At 55.2% G+C, this 19,628-nt stretch overlaps 1 protein-coding gene across 1 annotated transcript; it reads left to right on the plus strand.

Annotated features, from left to right (window-relative positions):
- Positions 1-364: 364 nt before the first annotated feature.
- ARHGEF1 (Rho guanine nucleotide exchange factor 1) lies at positions 365-19,585 on the plus strand (the record flags this gene model as incomplete). The annotated part of the gene is made up of 29 exons (XM_080703091.1): positions 365-388; positions 481-564; positions 1,016-1,129; positions 4,496-4,594; positions 4,792-4,834; positions 5,002-5,248; positions 5,645-5,674; positions 5,881-5,980; positions 6,129-6,225; positions 6,305-6,340; positions 6,738-6,875; positions 7,703-7,808; positions 9,279-9,290; positions 10,012-10,179; positions 11,037-11,182; positions 14,866-15,012; positions 15,323-15,405; positions 15,612-15,737; positions 16,153-16,267; positions 16,350-16,450; positions 16,724-16,801; positions 17,055-17,130; positions 17,211-17,378; positions 18,118-18,205; positions 18,303-18,389; positions 18,616-18,683; positions 18,782-18,868; positions 19,265-19,428; positions 19,502-19,585. 29 exons carry the CDS (start codon positions 365-367, stop codon positions 19,583-19,585), a joined length of 2,916 nt encoding a protein of 971 aa, XP_080559217.1.
- Between the last annotated feature and the right edge of the window lie 43 nt (positions 19,586-19,628).

Genomic DNA, 19,628 nt, shown 5'->3' on the forward strand with positions numbered 1-19,628 from the left:
TTCTTCCTACCTCCCCTCAAACCTTCCATTTAATTCCACTTGCCTCTGAGACCCTGTCCCCTTGGGGACCAGCCCCCTGACACTTGGTCCCTCCTCCTTTAGGGACCCAAATTGCCAGCTGCCAACCACTATAGCCCTCTTGTAGACCCTGGCTCCTGGGCCTCAGGCTCTGGTCCCTGGGCTCCCGCCCCTCCGCTGCCTCTGAAGGGCTCTTTGTGCCTGCACAGAGGCTCCATTGAGCTGCAGAAGCTGGCATTGGGGGGAGGCTGTTTACTCACCTTCACACCTGGGCCAGGAATCTGTGAGTAACCACTCTGTGCCTCCTCCCCTAACCGCAGCCCTGCAGCCCTGCAGAGCCCTGGAGATGGAAGAAGTCGCCAGAGGGGTGGTGAGTTGAGTGCAGAGCACGGGGGAGGGGGAGGGGACTGGGGCTGCGAGGTGGGGAGCCTGTGGACTGGAGCCAGGCCTCCCCTTTTGCAGGCTCCAGGGCACCCCCGGCCTGGCCTGGTGCCTGTCAGCATCATCGGGGCTGAAGATGAGGATTTTGAGAATGAGCTGGAAGCGGTGAGTAGGAGAGGGGGTGGCAACGTGTTTGTCCCGTCCTCTGTCCGTATCCCTCTCACCACAGGGCCAGTCGTCAGATGTGTCCACTCTGCCTATCTCTCCTTCTCTCTCCCTGGCACCCCCTTCCTCATCTCCCCATCCTCAGTGCCCCAGTTCCAGAGTAGACTTCCACCTTTCTTACACTACCCCCACTTTATCACTTCCCCCACCACAGATCCCCATTCCTAATTTCTGTCCTTGTCACCCATGGATATAACATCACATCTCGTTCATTCTCTCCAACCACCTGCCCATAGTCTCACCATGTTGGCACAGGCCCCTCACTACCCCTGACTTCCCGGGATCTTTCCCAGCTGGGATCCACTGCGAGGGGCCAGGGATCAGGTAGGGTCAAGCCAAGGCCCCTCCACCTTGCCCCATGGCACTCAGCTTCCCCTTCTCCCCACCTCAGAACTCAGAAGAGCAAAACAGCCAGTTCCAGAGCCTGGAACAGGTGAAGAGGCGCCCGGCCCACCTCATGGCCCTCTTACAGCATGTGGCACTGCAGTTTGAGCCCGGACCCTTGGTGAGCACACAGCTGGGGAGGGGAGGGAAAAGTGAAGCTGGGCAGGCCATGCCTTTCAGCAAGCTAGACCACTGGAAATACGCTGAGGAGGGTCAGGAGAACCAGAGCCAGAACGCATAGCATAAAATCTAGAAACAGCATTGCGGGTGAGAGCCAGAGGGCACGCTGTGAAATCTAGATAAAATTGCGGGTGCCCCACCGAAACCTCAGTGAACAGTGAGCGTAGAACAGGATAGCACCCGTCGTAGGCCATGCAGCCAGCAACAGACTGCCCTGCAGCCTGGCAGAAAGCACGGTCATCCCCTTCCAGGCCTGGAGCGGCACCACGCAGGTACTGTTCCACGGACTCTGGAGGGGGACTGAGCAAGGAGGGCCTCAAGTGTCAGCAGTTGGGCATTCGGGGTTGGTGCTTGGGAGTAAGCTCTTAGCTATCCCAGGCCTAGATGGCACCATAGGTCTCAATCCAGAAATAGGGAAGCCACTGCAAGCAGCCCACCAGGTTGGCAGGGTTTAATTGTTAGTCCAGAAACCTCCTGTACCAGGCAGAAGATACCTGAGTGTTGCAAATGCAGGATCACGTTGTCCAGAAACACCTGCAGAGTCAAGAACACCCAGTAGATGATAGAGGAAAAAGCTACAACGCTTGGATCTGGTAGACCAGGTAGTGGGATCTGTAGACCAGGGTCTTATCCCCAGAAGACCCAGTGCAGCCCAGCCCAGGGGATAGCCCAGGCACTGTACTGCATGGAAATGGACAGTAAAGCCTTTTTAAAAACCGGGAGAACTGGGCATGGTGGCGCACACAGCATTTGGGAGGCTGAGACAGGAGGATTGCGGTTCGTGAGCAGCCCCAGCTACTTAGGCCCTCTGCAACTCATTGAGAGCCTTGTTTCAAAATAAAGAATTCAAAATAGGGCTGGGGGTGTATCTTGGAGATAGAATGCCCCTGGCTTCCATCCCCAGTACCGCAAAAACAAAAACAAACACTGAGAGACTGGAAGAAGTAATGCAGAGGGGCACCAAGGAGTGCGGAAGGAGGGGCACCTCGATTACAGAAGCCAGATGTCCTGATGCCAAAGCTTCAAAAATTGGTGGAAAATTGGGAAATTGCTAGCACCTTCCCTCTCTGCACTCTCCAGAAAAGTGGCATCCCCCAGTATATAGAGGTTCTGGCCCTTGGGCACGGAGTCCCACCTAAGGCCTGGATTTCTAGAACACGAGGACTTCAGATCCTGGGCCTCAGCCCAGGGATTTTGCCAACCGCCTAGCGGGTCAGGGGCTTGCCCTTTGTGACCCAGGTGGCCTGCGGTCTTCTGACGTTTGTCCTTGTGTGGTCCCTCACCTCAGGCTTTGGGGGTGGGGCTGAGGAGAGTGGATGTAGAGTTGTTGAAATTGTTCTGAGTAGGGAGAGTCCTGCCGATACTGGAGTGAGTCCTTAGCACGCTGTGGCCATGTCACTTGCCAGGCTAGAGTGCCCCCTGGGATCCAGGGCCGGTTGGAGTCCCCGCTGCATTGCCGGTGTCACCCAGCCCAGGTTGCTCAGGAGGTGCTGGGTGATGAATGGGTGAGCCCCACTAGTCCACCCGTTTATCCACTGAGCTCTCACCAAAGTCAGAACCTACCCCTCACTACCACATTCACATGCAAACCCTTGAGTTCTCACAATATTTGTAGACAGTGTGGACAGGCTGTTTGCGTTTCTATTTTATTTTTATTGAACCAAGGGGCATTCTACCTCTGAGTACTCCAGATCTTTGTAATTAATTAATTAATTTATTTATTTATTTATTTTGTGTGTGTGGTACTGGGGGTGGAAGCCAGGGGCTTTTCTACCTCTGGGTTATACTCCAGACCTATTTTTATACTTTATTTGGAAACAGGGTCTCACTGATTAGCTGAGGCTGGCCTCGAACTTGTGCGATACTCCTGTCTCAGCCTCCCAAGCGCTGGGATTACAAGCATGCGCCACCACGCCTGTCTTTGTTTGTTTGTTTGTTTGTTTGTTTGTTTGTTTATTTATTTATTGGTGGTACTGGGGTTCCTGGAAGCCCTTCTACCTCCAGGCTACACTCCCAGACCTATATATTTTTTTAATATTTTTGAAACAGGGTCTCTTACGCCAGCGCGGCTGGCTTCGAACCTGTGCGATCCTCCTGTCTCCGCCTCCCAAGCGCGGGGATTACAGGCGTGTGCCACCACGCCTGGCTTATTTATTTATTTATTTATTTATTTTGCGGGTCTGAGGATGGAATCCAGGGGCATTCGACCTCTGGGGTACACCCCCTGCCCTATTTTTTTATTCTTCTTTATTTTGAAACCGGGTCTCACTGAGTTGCAGAGGGCCTCACTAAGTAGCTGAGGCTGTCCGCGAACCACGATCCTCCCGTCTCAGCCTCCTGAATGCTGGGATTACAAGTGTGCGCCACCACGCCTGGCTTTGTATATGTTTTATTTTGAAAGAGGGTCTTGCCAAGTTGTTGAGGGTCTTACTGTGTTGCTGAGGCTGGCCTTGAACCGACAGTCCTCCTGTCTCAGTCTTCCAAGTACCGGGACTACGGGCATGTGCCACCGTGCCTGGCTTCAGGCTGCCTGCAACTTACCAGCTATGTGACCTTGAATAGGCATCTTGAGCTCAGTTTTTCTATCTGGAAAATAAGGGAAATAAGCCAGGTATGGTGGTGCATGGCTGTAATCCCAGTAACTTGGAGGCTGTAGGTTCAAGGCAAGCCTCAGCAATTTAGCAAGTCCCTATTTCAAAATCAAAAGGGCTGGGAGTATAGTTCAGATTTATAATACCCCTAGGTTTAATCCCCAGTACCACAAAAAGTAAAAATAAGTGTCAGATGCAGTGATGCACACTTGTAATCTCAGTTGCTTTGGAGGCTGAGGCAGGAGGCATCACAAGTTTGAGGCCAGCCTGGGCAAATTTGCAAGACTGTCTCAAAATACAAAAAGGGTCTGGGTAGTTCAATGGTACAGTACCCCTGAGTTCCATCATCAGGACACACACACAAAAAAAACGATTAAGCAAGAAAGTGGGGTAACGATGGTCCCTGTGATTGAGCAAGTTGCCTAATACACACCAGGGACTTAGGAGAACATCTGATACTGAACCGTCTGTATAATTAGGAGCAGTAGTGAGGAAACAACCATATAGGATAGAGAGTTGGAAAGTGCTCATGGTGGTAGCCCTAGAGATAGTAAGGGAAATAAGGTTGAGGGTGGGGTGGAAGTCAGGGAAGGGGCGTGCTTGAACCCCATAGCTCTGGGCTGCCAGCGAAGCGGGGAAGCCCCTTTGCTGTCCAAAGAGAGGAGTGTGTCTGGAGGGCTGGGAAGGACGGAAGTCACACTGTGCGTCTTCCCCAGCTCTGCTGCCTGCATGCAGACATGCTGGGCTCCCTGGGCCCCAAAGAGGCCAAGAAGGCCTTCCTCGACTTCTACCACAGCTTCCTGGAGAAGACCGCGGTGAGAGATACCTCCACGGCAACCCTGTTCCCACCCCTGCTTGACCCTGGAGAGCTACCATGTACCACAGACTCCACCCACTGAGGCCTGGCCTGGGGTGACTGCCAGCCTGGGCCCCCTCCTGCCCTTCCTCAGACCCTCATTCCCACCAGGCCTCTTGGGCTGCACCCCCTCATTCCAGTCTCTTCCCTGAGCAGGTCCTACGTGTGCCAGTTCCTGCTAACGTGGCCTTTGAACTTGGTAAGGAGAGGAGGAGGGACTAGGGATGAGGGAGGGTCCCTGGCAGGGACTGTGCCTCCCAAGGAAATATGGCTGTTGGAGTCTACCAGTGGGCATGGACTGTGGTCCAGGCCAGTTTGGAGCTGGGGCCCAGGCAATGTCCCTCAGCCCCATGTGTGTCCCTGCAGACCGCACACGGCCCGACCTCATCTCTGAAGATGTCCAGCGGCGGTTCGTGCAGGACGTGGTGCAGAGCCAGCAGGCAGTCGTGGGCCGGCAGCTGGAGGACTTCCGCTCTAAACGGCTCATGGGCATGACGCCCTGGGAGCAGGAGCTGGCCCAGCTGGAGGCCTGGGTTGGGCGGGACCGGGCCAGCTACGAGGCCCGGGAGCGGCACGTGGCTGAGCGGCTGCTGGCCCACCTGGAGGAGATGCAGTGAGTGGGCACCCTGTGCTGCCTGGCAGGCTCCGCCCCATTTCGCAGGCTCCCTTGGGATTTGCTAGCCTTTGAGCTGCTCTCCCTCCACCATGCCATTTTCATTCTTCCTGCCCCTGGGTCTTCCCTCTCCAGCTTTGGGGTTGTTTTGTGGCTTCCGGGTCTTGTCCATGGTCCCCTGCTTGGTCCTGGTGCTCTGTCTTGGCAACTCCCATCCTCCCGGATGAGGGATGCTCCTCCCTCCCTGTGATGAGCCTTTCTAGGTGTTTCAGCACTTGCCCCCTCTGCCACTCCGCACCCTCCCTATCTCAGCAATAGCAACCTGGAGGTGTGTGCTGGTGGACAGGGACCCCAGGCTTCACTGCTGTGTTACAAACTTCTTCCTTCTCCTTACAGACATACCATCTCCGCAGATGAAGAGAAAAGGTGACGAGGGTGGGGAGCGTTAGGGGGAGGTAGCCTGGGAGGGCGGGCCTTGCAGCAGCATCCCTGGTCCCTGTCCTGTGGAGCCTGCCCTCTTTCCCTAGATTCAGGAAGTGGTTTTGGGGCTGGGGGGGTCTAGGCTGTACCTCTGCCCTGTGGCGGTTGCACACGTGTGTCTGTGTCGGGCTCTCACCGTCCCCTGCCCACAGCGCTGCAGTGGTCACCGCCATCAGCCTATACATGCGCCACCTTGGGGTGCGGACCAAGAGCGGGGACAAGAAGTCTGGGAGGAACTTCTTCCGGAAAAAGGTACTGAGGCCAAAGTTGGTGTTTTTACCTCCAAGGACACCACCCTTGCCCTACCCAGGGGAGCCTCGAGACCCTGTATACTCGGGGTCTGATTCTGTTCTGTGGCATTTTGGAATTGTGGACCTTCCCTTCCCCCCATCTCCCCCAGGTGATGGGGAACAAACGGTCTGATGAGCCTCCCAAGACCAAGAAAGGACTGAGCAGTATTCTGGATGCCGCCCGCTGGAACCGGGGAGAGCCCCAGGGTAAGGTGGCCTGGCCTCGGCCCTGCCCTGTCTTCTCCAGGCCTCCCCCCTACCTTACTGTCCCACTCTCTTGTTTTAGCTCCAGATTTTCGACATCTCAAAAGCGAGGTTGATGGTAACGGACCTATAGTCATAGTATCTGTACTGGGTCTGAGGGAGGAGGGCTGGGGCTGGACTCTCAGGCCTGAGAGGGGAAGATTGGGCCTGGACCCCTGGGGTCTGAGGGAGGAGGGCTGGGGTCGAGTTTCTGAGTCTGAGGGAGGACTGGGTCTGGACCCCTGGGTCTGAGGGAGGAGGGTTGGGGCCTGGACCCCTGGGTCTGAAGGAGGAGGGCTGGGCCTGGATCCCTGGGTTTGAGGGAGGAGGGCTGGGCCTGGACCCCTGAGGGAGGAGGAAGGGTCCCCCTGTGATGGGGAGAAGGGGCAAAGCATAGGGTATTGGATCCCGCAGGCAGTTGTGGATTAGAATTGCTTCCTTCTCATTCTTCCTTTTCTTGCTTGCTGTCTCTCCAGCTGAGAAGCCAGGCCCTACAGACCGGAAGGGAGGCCTGGTGGTGCCCTCTCGGGACCGGAATATTGGGGTTCCTGGTCAGGACAGCCCCGGAATCTCTCCGTATCCTCTGTCTGGGGAGAGCCCAGACCGGGACCCAGGTAAGAGTTTTCTGGGCCAGGACAGGAGTGCTGGCAGGCCCTCGCAGCAGTTGCTCAGATGGGAGCGCGTGTCCAAGTGCAGCCTCTCCTTTGTCCTCAGCATTGGCTTCTCCCTGTTCCTGGTCACCAGTATTATTAATAGCCTAACCTCAGGATGTGGCTCAGAGGCAAAATGCCTGCTTTGCAGGTGCAGCGCTCTGGGTTCAATTCCCAGTTCCAAAAAGACAAAAAAAAAAAAAAAAAAAAAAAAGGAAAAGAAAAAAGAAAAACAAATAACCTTATCTTGGTTTACCCTTTCCATATCTTTCTTCCTGGGCTTAGACTTCCCTCCTGGTGCCAGAACCTGTCTGGGTAGAGGCCGGTCACCCCTGAACGTTTCTATGCCCCCTTGAGTGGCAGCCCCCTTTCTCATGCTCCCAGACGGTGCTCTGGCCAGCTTGGGTGCAGATCCCCACTCAGCAGCTTACTGTGCTGTTTGAGAAATCACCCCCTCTCTGAGCCCTTTTGCTCACCTCTAGGTGGGGTCTGCCTCTTTCCCATGAGGCCCCTGCTGAGGGTGAACAGGGGACGGGGGATGGACGCAGAGGCCCTGCTGCCTCCTGTCCCCTCCTGCCTTCCGGGGCTGCAGGCTGGCTGGTTGGGCATGTGCAGGGGACCCTAGTTCTGAGGTAGCGCCACCAGAGAGCGCTTGCAGTGGGTATCTGTTGCCTGCCAAGTGGTATCTGTTGGGCACTGGGTACTTCAGCCCCCCATTCCACAGCAAGGGAAACTGAGGTCCCTAGAGAGTGGGCTTTCCGGCCAGCTCAGCCCCCTTCTCCACTCTGCAGGTGTTGACGCCCCCCCGGAGCTAGGGGACCCGCCCCCCCAGGGCCCGATAACCTTGGAGCCCCCAGCACCCCCGGAGAGCACAGAGGAGGGTGCTGAGACGGAGAGGTGCCTGGCTGGGGTGGCGGGAGGGCTGGGCAGGCAGGGGCAGCTCCCTGGGGCTGGGGAGGGCGCGGTCGCTCTGCAACTTGCCCTGCCTCTCAGCTCAGTCGCTGCACCGCCTCGCCACTCTCTTCTTCCTCCTTCCTCTCCAGCCTTGTTCACTTGTTTCTGCTCTCAGCTTTCTCTCTCATCCTGCTTTGTTTTTTCTTCCTGCTTTCTCCAGACAGGTTTTCTGCCCCTCCTCTCCCTTTTCCTCATCTCTCCTTCCTCTTCCTTATCTCTCCCCTCCTCTTCTTCTTATCTCTCTCTCCTTCATATCTCCTTCTGCTTCCTCAGCCCCTCCTCCTTCCTCAGCCTCTCATCTCTTCCTCATCTCGCCCTCCTCTTCCTCAGCATTCCCCCCTTCCTCAGCTCTCCCTCCTCCTCAGCTCTCTTCCTCCTCAGCTCTCCCTCCTCCTCCTCAGCCTTCCCTCCTCCTCCTCAGCTCTCCCTCCTCTTCCTCAGCTCTCCCTTCTTTTCCTCTACTCTCCCTCCTCCTCCTCAGCTCTCCCTCCTCCTCCTCAGCTCTCCCTCCTCCTCCTCAGCTCTCCCTTCTCTTCCTCCACTCTCCCTCCTCCTCCTCCTCAGCTCTCTTTCCTTCTCCTCAGCTCTCCCTCCTCTTCCTCAGCTCTCCCTCCTCCTCAGCTCTCCCTCCTCTTCCTCAGCTCTTCCTCCTCCTCAGCTCTCCCTCCTCTTCCTCAGCTCTCCCTCCTCTTCCTCAGCTCTCCCTCCTCCTCAGTTCTCTCTCCTCTTCCTCAGCTCTCCCTCCTCCTCAGCTCTCCCTCCTCTTCCTTAGCTCTCCCTCCTCCTCAGCTCTCCTTCCTCCTCCTCAGCTCTTCCTCCTCTTCCTCCACTCTCCCTCCTCCTCCTCCTCCTCAGCTCTCCTTCCTCCTCCTCAGCTCTTCCTCCTCTTCCTCCACTCTCCCTCCTCCTCCTCCTCCTCCTCAGCTCTCCTTCCTCCTCCTCAGCTCTTCCTCCTCTTCCTCAGCTCTCCCTCATCAGTTCTTTCTCCTCTTCCTCAGCTCTCCCTCCTCCTCAGCTCTCCCTCCTCCTCCTCAGCTCTTCCTCCTCCTCAGCTCTCCCTTCTCTTCCTCCACTCTCCCTCCTCCTCCTCCTCCTCAGCTCTCCCTCATCAGTTCTTTCTCCTCTTCCTCAGCTCTCCCTCCTCTTCCTGAGCCTCTTCCTCTCCCCTTCCATTTTTACCCCTTCCCCTTTTCTTTAAGCCCTGCCCACCTGCCTTGCTTGTTCCTGGTGTCCCTCATCCCCACTTGTGCTCCATGCTTCTTGCCCTAGGGGGCCCTGTCTCCCTCACAGTTGGGGGGCAGGCTCTGCCCCCTGCCTGTCCTTGTGCTGCTGCTTTGGGACCCCCTTGGGGGTGTGGGGAGGTGGGTTGGGTTCCATCAATCCTCTTCTGACCCTGTGCCCCTCTCTCCCCAGAAGGTGGAAGAGGTGGGTGCCTGGGCCCCAGTTGGGGGGAGGCTAGCCCCTCCCCCATTGCTCCCAGCCCCTCCCCCCATGGCCACCTCTTCCCTTCACCCCTTGTGAGGGGTGGGTGGGGACATCACCCTCCCAGTTGAAGAGTTAAGTATGGAAATCTTCCTTCCCCACACTGTCCCGTCCTCTTGCCTCAGGGTAGGGAGGGGGTCAGTCCTATGTGCCACCCACATTGGGTCCCCCTCCCCCACCATATTTTAATACCCTTCTGACCACCTTCCTCTGTCCCAGCACCCCAAAATTCCACCGCTCCTGACTCTCTTCTCTCTTCTGTTGCATGTTTGATCCCTGTCCTGGTCTCCCCTGTCCTTGTCCTGTCTCTCCTTGTCCCTCTACTGGTCTCCTCTGTCTCTTTCCTGATCTCCCCTGTCCTTGTCTTATCTCTCCTTGTCCCTTTACTGTCTTCTCTGTCCCTGTCCCCATCTCCTCTGTCCCTATCCTGGTCTCTCCTTGTCCCTTTACTGGTCTTTTTGGTCCCTGTCCCGGTTCCTCTGTTCTGATTTGGTCTCTCCTCATCTTTTGGGTCTCTGTCTCTGTCCCGGTCTCCTCTGTCCCTGTCGCTGTCTTGGTCTCCCCTGCCCCTGTCCTTGTCTCTCCCCATCTCTGTTTCTGTCCTGGTCTGTCCTTGTCTCGGTCCTGTCCTCTGCCTGAATCTGTCCTTGGCCTTGGGGTCCAGGCTATCAGGGCGTCTGGGGCGCTCAGAGAGCCTGCGGGTGAGTGACCGCCGCCGGCCTTCCCGGGGCAGCCTCGGGACTAAGGGCCGGGGAGGGGGCCGCTCCCGGAGTGACGTGGACATGGACCCCAGCTCCGCCACGGCTGTGCTTGGCCCTGCCAGAAGAGCCACGTACGTCATTCTGCTCTGCCCCTATCCAGTGAGGCAGCTTGGAGAGTCAGGGAGGGGGTTGTTACCAGAGTCATAGAGAAGTGGGCAGCGGATGGGATGCTGAGGCCATGAAGGCCAAATCCAATCACAGGCCTGGGAAGAGGAGGGGTGGGACACTTGGGTCTAAAGATTTGGGGCTGGGCGTGGTGGCACACACTTCTAATCCCAGCATCTGGGAGGCCGAGACAGGAGGATCACAGTTCCAGGACAACCTCAGCTACTTAGTGAGGCACTTTGCAACTCAGTGAGACCTTGTTTCAAAATAAAGAATAAACAATAGGCCTGGAGGTGTAGCTTGGAGGTAGAATGCCCTTGGGTTCCACTCCCAGTACCACCAAAAAAAAAAAAAGAAAGAAAAAAAAAGGAGCTGGGCATGGTGGCGCACACTTGTAATCCCAGCATTTGGGAGGCTGAGACAGGAGAGTTGTGGTTCGCGGACATCCTCAACTACTACTTAGTGAGGCCCTTTGCAACTTAGTGAGACCCTGTTTCAAAATAAAAATAAAAAATAGGGCAGGGGGTAGCTCAAAGGTTGAATGTCCCTGGGTTCTATCCCTAGACCTGGAAAAAAAATAATAAAAATAAATAATAGGGCTGGGGTATAGTTCGGAGGTAGGATACCCCTGGGTTCCATCCAAAAAAAATTTTTTTAATTAAAAAATAAATAAAGATAGCTAGATATGGGGACTGGTCTGCATCATGGACCACCCTGGGGGCATTGACTGCTGAGGCCACGGAGAGAAGTTGGGCACTAAGAAGTCAAAGATTCTTCCCCATGGTATCCCAAGCGGGGGCCATAATGAAGCCTCTTCCCACAGCCCTGAGCCTGGAGATGAGGGGGAACTGGGACGGTCAGGACTGGAGCTGGAACCAGAAGAGCCTCCTGGCTGGCGGGAGCTCGTGCCCCCAGACACTCTGCTCGGCCTGCCCAAGAGCCAGGTGAAGCGCCAGGAGGTCATCAGCGGTAAGTGCCAGCCCTGCCCCCCCACTGTGGCCAAGAACTCTCAGCTCTGGAGAGGGCAGAGACAGGCAGACACAGGGAGTTGCTTGTCCTGGTGTTATGTGCCGTAGAGAGCGTTTAAAGGCAGCCCATTCCCAGCACAGGACAGCTGCAGAACAGTCACTGGATGACACTTGAATGCAGCTGTCAAAGTGACATTTCTAGAGAACTTATAGCAGTGCAGACAGTGCTGGTGTTAGGAGCCAGGATGTAGCTCAGTGGTAGAATGCTTACTTAGCATGAGTGAGGCTCTGGGTTCAATCCCCAGCACCATGCACACAAAAAAAGCAAGTATATAACATTGCATTTTCTTTTTTTTTTGGTGGCACTGGGGGTGGAACCCAGGGGTGTAGCTCAGTGATAAAGCACTTGCTTAGTATATAGAAAATCTTAGGTTTAATCCCCAGCACTGCAAAAAAAAAAAAAAAAAAAAAAACTCAAATAATTTTTTGGGCAATAGCAATAGGTGAATACTTTTTGGGTCATAGATCCTCTAAGAATATAATAAAAACATAGGCAATAAGCTGGGCAAGGTGGCGCATGCTTGTAATCTCAGCATTCGGGAGGCTGAGACAGGAGGACCACAGGTTCGCAGACAGCCTCAGCTACTTAGTGAGGCCCTTTGCAACTCAGTGAGACCCTGTTTCCAAATAGAGAATAAAGCTGGGCATGGTGACGCACGCTTGTAATCCCCGCGCTTGGGAGGCAGAGATAGGAGGATCGCACAGGTTTGAAGCCAGCTGCGCTGGCTTAAGAGACCCTGTTTCCAAATTTAAAAAGTATTAAAAAAAAATGGGTCTGGGAGTGTAGCCTGGATGTAGAAGGGTTTTCAGGAATCCCAGTACCACACACACAAAAAAGAATAAAAAATAGGGCTGGTGGTATAGCTCAGAGACAGAGTGCCCTGGATTCAATCTCCAGTACCAAAAAAAAAAAAAAACCAAACAAACAAAAAACCAAAAAACCCATAGGCAGTGCTATCCAATAGAACTTTCTGGAGTGATGGGGAATACATATGACCTACTCTGTCCAGTACTGTAAGGCCAGCCACAAAAAAGAACTTTTTTTTTTTTTTTTTTTTTTGGTGGTATTGGAAATTGAGCCCTATCCCTATTTTTATTTTATTTTATTTTACTTTTATTGGTATGGTACTAGGGGTTGGAACCCAGGGTCATTCTACCACTGAGTTATACCCGCAGCCCTATTTTATTTTATTTCATTGTATTTTATTTGAAACAGGGTTTCACAAAGTTGAAGAAGGCCTCACTATAAATTGCTGAGGCTGGCTTTGAACCTATGATCCTCCTGTCTCAACCTCCCAAGTACTGGGATTACAGGCATGCACCACCACTTGGCTTATTTTTTAAAATGAGGTCTCTCTAAATTTCTAAAGACTTCCCTAAATTGCTACAGCTGGCCTGGAACCTGCCATCCGCCTGTCTCAGTCTTCCAAGTACCGGGATTACAGGTGTGTGCCACCAGGCCCAGCAAAGATTTTGAGTACTTGAAATGTAGCAGGTGAGCCTGGCATCATGGAGTGCACTTGTAATCCTAGTACTTGGGAAACTGAGAGAGGAGGATCACAGATTTGAAGATTGCCTCAGCAACATAGCAAGACTTTGAGCAACTTAACAAGATCCTGGTGTGTGTGTGTGTGTGTGTGTGTGTGTGTTAGTTAGTTAGTTAGTTACTGGGGATGGAACCCAGAGGCCTTCTACCACTGAGATACACCTCCAGGCCTATTTTTAGATTTTATTTGGAAATAGGGTATCACTAAGTTGCCCATAGCCTCACTAAGCTGCTGAGGCTATTTAAAAAAAAATGCTGGTAGGCCGGGCGTGGTGGCGCACGCTTGTAATCCCCACGCTTGGGAGGCTGAGACAGGAGGATCGCGCTGGTTCGGAGCCAGCTGCGCGCTGGCTTAAGAGACCCTGTTTCCACATAAAAAAGTTAAAAAATAGGTTTGGGAGTGTAGCCCGTGGGAGTGTAGCCCGGAGGTAGAAGGGCTTCCAGGAACCCCAGTACCACCAATAAAAAAAAAAAAAATGCTGGGAATATAGCTCAATGGTAGAGCGCCCCTGGGTTCAATCCCTAGTACTGCAAAAATATATATATATAGATATAACTGAGAACTAAATTCTTATGTTTCGCGCGCGTGTGTGTGTGTGTGTGTGTGACTAGGGATGGAACCCAGGGCCATTCTACCTCCAAGCTATAACCCCAGCCCTGTTTTTTATTCTTTATTTTGAAACAAGGTCTAAGTTGCAGAAGGCCTCACTAAGTAGTTGAGGCTGGCCAAAAACTGCAATCCCCCTGTCTCAGCCTCCCAAGTACTGGGATTACAAGGGTATGCCACCGTGCCTGGCTTTCAATTGCATTTTTTTTGTAGTACTGGGGATTGAACTCATTCTACCTTTGAGTTACACCCCTAACTCAATTTTTTATTTCTTATTTGGAAACAGAGTCTCACTAGGTTGATGAGTCTCACTACTTGCTGAGGTTGTCCTCAAACCTGTGATCCTCCTTTTCAGCCTCCCAAGTACTGGGATTACAAGCCTGCGCCACCACATTTATTTATTTAGTTAGTTAGCTACTTTTGTGGTACTGGGGATGGAACCCAGGGGCATTCTACCTCTGAGCTACACCTTCAGCCCTGTTTTTTATTATTTTTTTGAAACAAGGTCTCAGTTGCAAAGGGCCTCACTAAGTAGCTGAGGTTGTCTGCAAACCCAGTCTCAGCCTCCCAAATGCTGGGATTACAAGTGTGCACCACCATGCCCAGCTTCAACTGCATTTTAATTAATTAAAACTTAAACAGCTATACGTGGCTACCCCACTGGACAACATAGCAATTTCTCTCACAGAAAAATCCATGTAATACACAAAATTGTGTATTCAGTATCAGCAGTCTGTGTGTGTGTGTGTGTGTGTGTGTGTGTGTGTGTGTGCGCGCGCGTGCGCGTGTGTGGTGCTGGGGGTAGAACCCAGGGGCATTCTACCTCCGAGCTACACCTCCAGACCTATTATATTTTATTTAGAAGCAGGGTCTTACTAAGCTGCCAGTAGCCTCACTGAGCTGCTGAAGCTGGCTTCGAACCTGTGATCCTCCTGTCTCAGCCTCCCAAGTACTGAGATTATAAGCGTGCACCACCATGCCCAGCTTGTCTCAGCAGTCTTTTTTAAGGCCCCTGGTATTTGCACATACACCCTGTGGGGGACAGGGGTTCTCTGGAGCTGAGCTATTGGGAATCATTGTGCCAGAAACCATGGCTGAGAAAATGGTCAGTCAGCTAGTAAGCACAGCTGCAGGCTAGCTGGCCATGGGGAGACCACCTCTTCCCAGTTTGCCTAGGACTTTCCCAATTTAACCACCAAAAGTCTCATGACCAACAAATTAGGACTGCCTATCACTCCAGCTGGCAGCCACAGCAAAAGGGAAGACAGTGTGGGTTAAGGAATCCTCTGTGGTTATGTAAGAGGCATGTGACCCCATCCAGAAAGTATGTGCCCCACTTCTAGGACCCTTTCCTTGCCCCCTCTGGCCCTGTCCTCCCTCCTCATTCTCCAGCCCTCTTCTGAGGCCGGAGGCCATCCTCTAGAGTTTGTACTCTCCCCAATTATGCCTCCTGCTTTGGGGACCTCCACAGAGCTGTTGGTGACAGAGGCGGCCCACGTGCGCATGCTGCGGGTGTTGCATGACCTCTTCTACCAGCCCATGGCAGATGGGGGCTTCTTCCCGCTGGAAGAGCTGCAGAACATCTTCCCCAGCCTGGATGAGCTCATCGAGGTGCACTGTGAGTGACAGGCCGTGGATCCTCCGCACTCGCCCGCCGTTACCCTCCTTTAAGCCTCCTTACACTCAGAACCCAGCCTGCTCTCTTTGAAGAAGAGCTACATGGACAGCTCTGGGGAGTACCTGTCCTGGATTCAAGGCTTATGCCTCAGTGGGACAGACATACAGTAATCAGATGAGGGGTGGGAGATAGGCTTATTGTCCCCAAGGATCAGACACCTGTAACCTGACCCCTACCAACCCCCACCCAGGTACAACAGATGATCTTCCAGGCCTTAACAGTACCCACCTTTCTTCACTACCCCCCACAGCCCTGTTTCTTGATCGCCTGATGAAGCGGAGACAGGAAAGTGGCTACCTCATTGAGGAGATTGGAGATGTGCTGTTGGCCCGGGTGAGGATGCCCTGCCTGTCTCCCAGCCCTTCATCCCAGTCAGGGACCTAGGGTGCAGGCCTGCAGGCAGCCGGTCTTGATACTCCCCCCTTAAGTCCCAAGGGTCCGGTCACCAGGCCTGTTCTACTTAAGAATCCCATCCTTGCTTGCAACCCTTTTCTTACCAATCCCACCTGAAACTTTCTCTGGCCTAAATCTTTTTGTAGTTTGATGGTGCCGAGGGCTCCTGGTTCCAGAAAATCTCCTCCCGCTTCTGCAGCCGCCAGTCATTTGCTTTAGAGCAGCTTAAAGCCAAACAGCGCAAGGAGCCTAGATTCTGTGCCTTTGTGCAGGTGAAGTGGGGGCTGGACTCCAGGGCCTGAGGGGTAAGGGGCTGGGTCCTGGATCCCTGGGTCTGAAAGAGGGGTGTTGGGTTTTGGACCCTTGAGTTTAAGGGAAGAGAAGCTGGAAGCTGTATTCCTAGGTCTGGGGAGGAGGACTGGGCCCTGGGGTTCTGGCTCTGAGGGAGGAGGTCTGAGATCTGGAACCTTGGGTCTGAGGGAAGAAGGCTGGGGCCTGGACCCCTGGGTCTGGGGGAGGAGGACTGGGACTGGACTCCTGGGTCTGGGGAAGAGGACTGGGACTGGACCCTTGGGTCTGAGGGAGGGGGGCTAAAGCTGGACTCCAGGGTCCCAGGGGAGAATAGTGCTGATGTCTCAGCCCTGGGAGGCACTAAAGCTAGGACTACCCAGTGCCAATTCCCCTCAGGAAGCCGAGAGCCGGCCACGGTGCCGCCGCCTACAGCTGAAGGATATGATCCCCACTGAGATGCAGCGGCTGACCAAGTACCCCCTGCTCCTGCAGAGCATCGGGCAGAACACAGGTACTGTGGGCCACGCTTCCCCAGGTGGGGCCTCAGCTCCCAGGGTGGGGCCTCACAGAGCTGCTGTCACCCTCACCCATAGAAGAGCCTGCGGAAAGGGAGAAAGTGGAGCTGGCAGCCGAGTGCTGCCGGGAGATCCTGCACCATGTCAACCAAGCCGTGCGTGACATGGAGGACCTGCTGGTGAGTCCATGGCCCCAGTGGAGGGGATGGGGGTGCGTGGTGTGGTATTATGGGTGCAGTATGCTGTGGGTATGGGGCCAGGCCTCCTCTCGCTCTGTCCAGGGGTCAGACCAAGCTGGCCCCCACAGTAAGCCCTCGGGCTCACAGGAGGTCAGGCTGGGCCCTCAGCTTGTCTCTTAGAGGTTGGCTGGGCCTCTGCCTGCCCGCATCGTGGTCACTGAGTGCAGCCCCAGAGCTTGGTTTTTCCTCATAACACACCCGTCTCTGCCCCAGCGGCTCAAGGATTATCAGCGGCGCCTGGACTTGTCCCATCTGCGGCAGAGCAGTGACCCTATGCTGAGCGAGTTCAAGGTGGGCCTGGCCTGCCTTCCCCTCCCTCCCTCTGCCTCTGTGGCCTACCCTGGCCCCGCGGGATTCTCAGACACAGCCCACCTGACCTATCCACTGATGCACTCAGCAAGCCTCTACCCACACTTCATTCCCAGCCGGGCATTCATTACAACCCCTGACTTTGATTCCTGTGGTCATACTGGTGGTCATCTTCTTGTCCCCTTCTCTTCCCCTCCCTTCCCCTCGGCTGACCATCACTCCCTCCTATCTCAAGAACCTGGACATCACCAAGAAGAAGCTGGTCCATGAGGGCCCACTGACGTGGCGGGTGACCAAGGACAAGGCTGTAGGTGAGTGCCAGGGCAGTGGGGGTGGGGGCAGCCAGCAGCGGGAGGAGCCGGTGTAAGGGTCCTCTGGCCTCGCCCCACAGAGGTCCATGTGCTGCTGCTGGACGACCTGCTGTTGCTGCTCCAGCGTCAGGATGAGCGGCTACTGCTCAAGTCACACAGCCGAACACTGACGCCCACGCCAGATGGCAAAACCATGCTGCGGCCCGTGCTGCGGCTCACCTCTGCCATGACCCGTGAAGTGGCCACCGGTGAGCGGAGCACAGCACTGGCGTGGCCCAGGGCAGTTCTGAGCAGAGTGGCCTCCTGGGGAGCAGGGCCTCAGAGGGCAGGGGTGACTGTTGCAGAGGTTGAGGCCAGCCGAGGTAGAGGTATACAGAGCTGAGTGGGGGGCATATTAAAGTAGCCCCAGTGTTTGCCACGAGTGGCCTGCCCTGATGGGTATTTTAACAAGACACCCTGTCTGGCTTAGGGAGCAGGGGCAGAAGCTAGAAGCCCAGGGAGGAGGGATGTGTAAGCACTTCCAAGAAGTTGCACAGAGGCCGGGCGTGGTGGCACACGCTTGTAATCCCAGCCTTTGGGAGGCTGAGACAGGAGGATCATGGTTTGCAGACATCCTCAGCTACTTAGTGAGGCCCTTTGCAATTCAGTGAAACCCTGTTTCAATATAAAGAATAAAAAATAGGACTAGAGGTGTAGCTTGGAGGTAGAATGCTCCTGGGTTCCATCCTCAGTACCGGAAAAAGTTGCACAAGATTGCGGATAACAGGAGTAGCTTCGTGGAGGGTGGGCTGGAGTGTTTCTCTAGGTGGAACCAGACAGCTGTTGGCTGATTGGATCAGGGGCTAGTGGAGGGTACTGGGCCCTGGATACAGCAGGACAGTGAGGGGTGAGATGCATGTCAGGGCTTCGCAGCCTCCAGCCTGTGCTGAGGTAGGGGTGCACACTGGGGAACCCTGGCTCTGAGTTCTCTCTCCTCAATCCCTGCAGATCATAAAGCCTTCTACGTCATTTTTACCTGGGACCAGGAGGCCCAGATATACGAGCTGGTGGCACAGACCGTATCCGAGCGGAAGAAGTGAGGGGGGGTCCCTGGGGACCTTGTGGGGATAGGAGGCCCCCACACACAGGGCCTAGGGGTGCTGATTGCCCTGGGCCTTGACCTTTCTCCCCAGTTGGTGTGCCCTTATCACTGAGACTGCTGGATCCCTGAAGGTCCCTGCCCCTGCCTCCCGCCCTAAACCCCGGCCTAGCCCAAGCAGGTAAGGGGGCCAGGGAGGGATGGGGGGGTTCTCTGCATCGCCATAACCAAGCCCCAGCCCTGTCTCAGTGTGCACGCGTGTGTGTCAACCCCGCCATAGCCCACGTATATCCTGTCTCTGTCTCCTGTCTCTGGACCTCCCCACCTCCAACTCTGTCTCCTGCCCCTGCTGTCACCACCCCACCCCTGGCCAGGAGCATAGGGTCACCCAGCACTTCCTTTCCCAGCACCCGAGAACCCCTGCTCAGCAGCTCTGAGAATGGCAACTGTGGCCGAGAGATGCCTCCAGCCGATGGTGAGACCCCAGGGCAGCCGCTGCGAGGTGATGGGCAATGGAAGGGGTCTGCAGCAAACCCAGCAGGACCCGAGCATCCTCTCTGTTACCCCCCACAGCCCGGACCGAGAGAATCCTCAGTGACCTCCTACCCTTCTGCAGACCAGGCCCTGAGGGCCAGCTCGCTGCCACAGCCCTTCAGAAAGGTAGCCCAGCCCTGCCCCCTCCAGGGCAGCCACCCGCCTGCCAAATGGTGCCTCTGCTGGAACTAGAGGGGCCTCCCTCATGGCCAGGGGCTGGAAAGCAAAGGCATTACCTCCACCCAGTCTGCACCAGCGTCCGGGGGCCCAGGTCCTTTTCCTCCTGTGGCCACCATCTCTGCCTTGACCCTGAGTCAGCAGCTCTGTGCTCAGTACCCTCCTATCCCAGCCCTGATCCCAGCCTTGATCCCAGCCTCACCTTTGCACCCCTTTTGGAGTCTCCGAGCCCCATCTGTTCAGCCTCATCCAGCAGGCCCCTGGCCTCTGCCCTCCCTGCCCATCCTGCATCCCAGCCTAAAGAGCCTTCTTGTGACTCAGTCCCCTTTGTCCCCTCCCCCTCAGTGCTGTCCCTAAAGCAGCTCCTGTTGCCTCTGGAGGAAGACAACGGGGCAGAGCCTCCCCGGGATGGGGACGGGGTGCCAGGTGTCAGCTTCCCAGGCCCAGCACAGACCCAGGAAATTCAGGAGAACCTGCTCAGCCTGGAAGAGGCCATAAAGCAGCTAGAGGTATGGCTGGGGGAGGGGGACCCCGAGTTATGGGGAGGGAAAGGGCCCCCTCTCATCCATGGCCCCTCACCAGGAATTGGAAGAAGAACTTTGCCGCCTGCGACCCCTTCTGTCTCAGCTTGGGGGGAGCTCTGTCCCCCAGCCCGGCTGTACCTGAGGGCTCTGTCCAGGCAAGTGAGTGGGGGGACTTGGGGAGCCAG

This window comes from Muscardinus avellanarius, assembly GCF_963383645.1.
Source record: "Muscardinus avellanarius genome assembly, chromosome: 10".
In the NCBI taxonomy this organism is placed as follows: Eukaryota; Metazoa; Chordata; class Mammalia; order Rodentia; family Gliridae; genus Muscardinus; species Muscardinus avellanarius.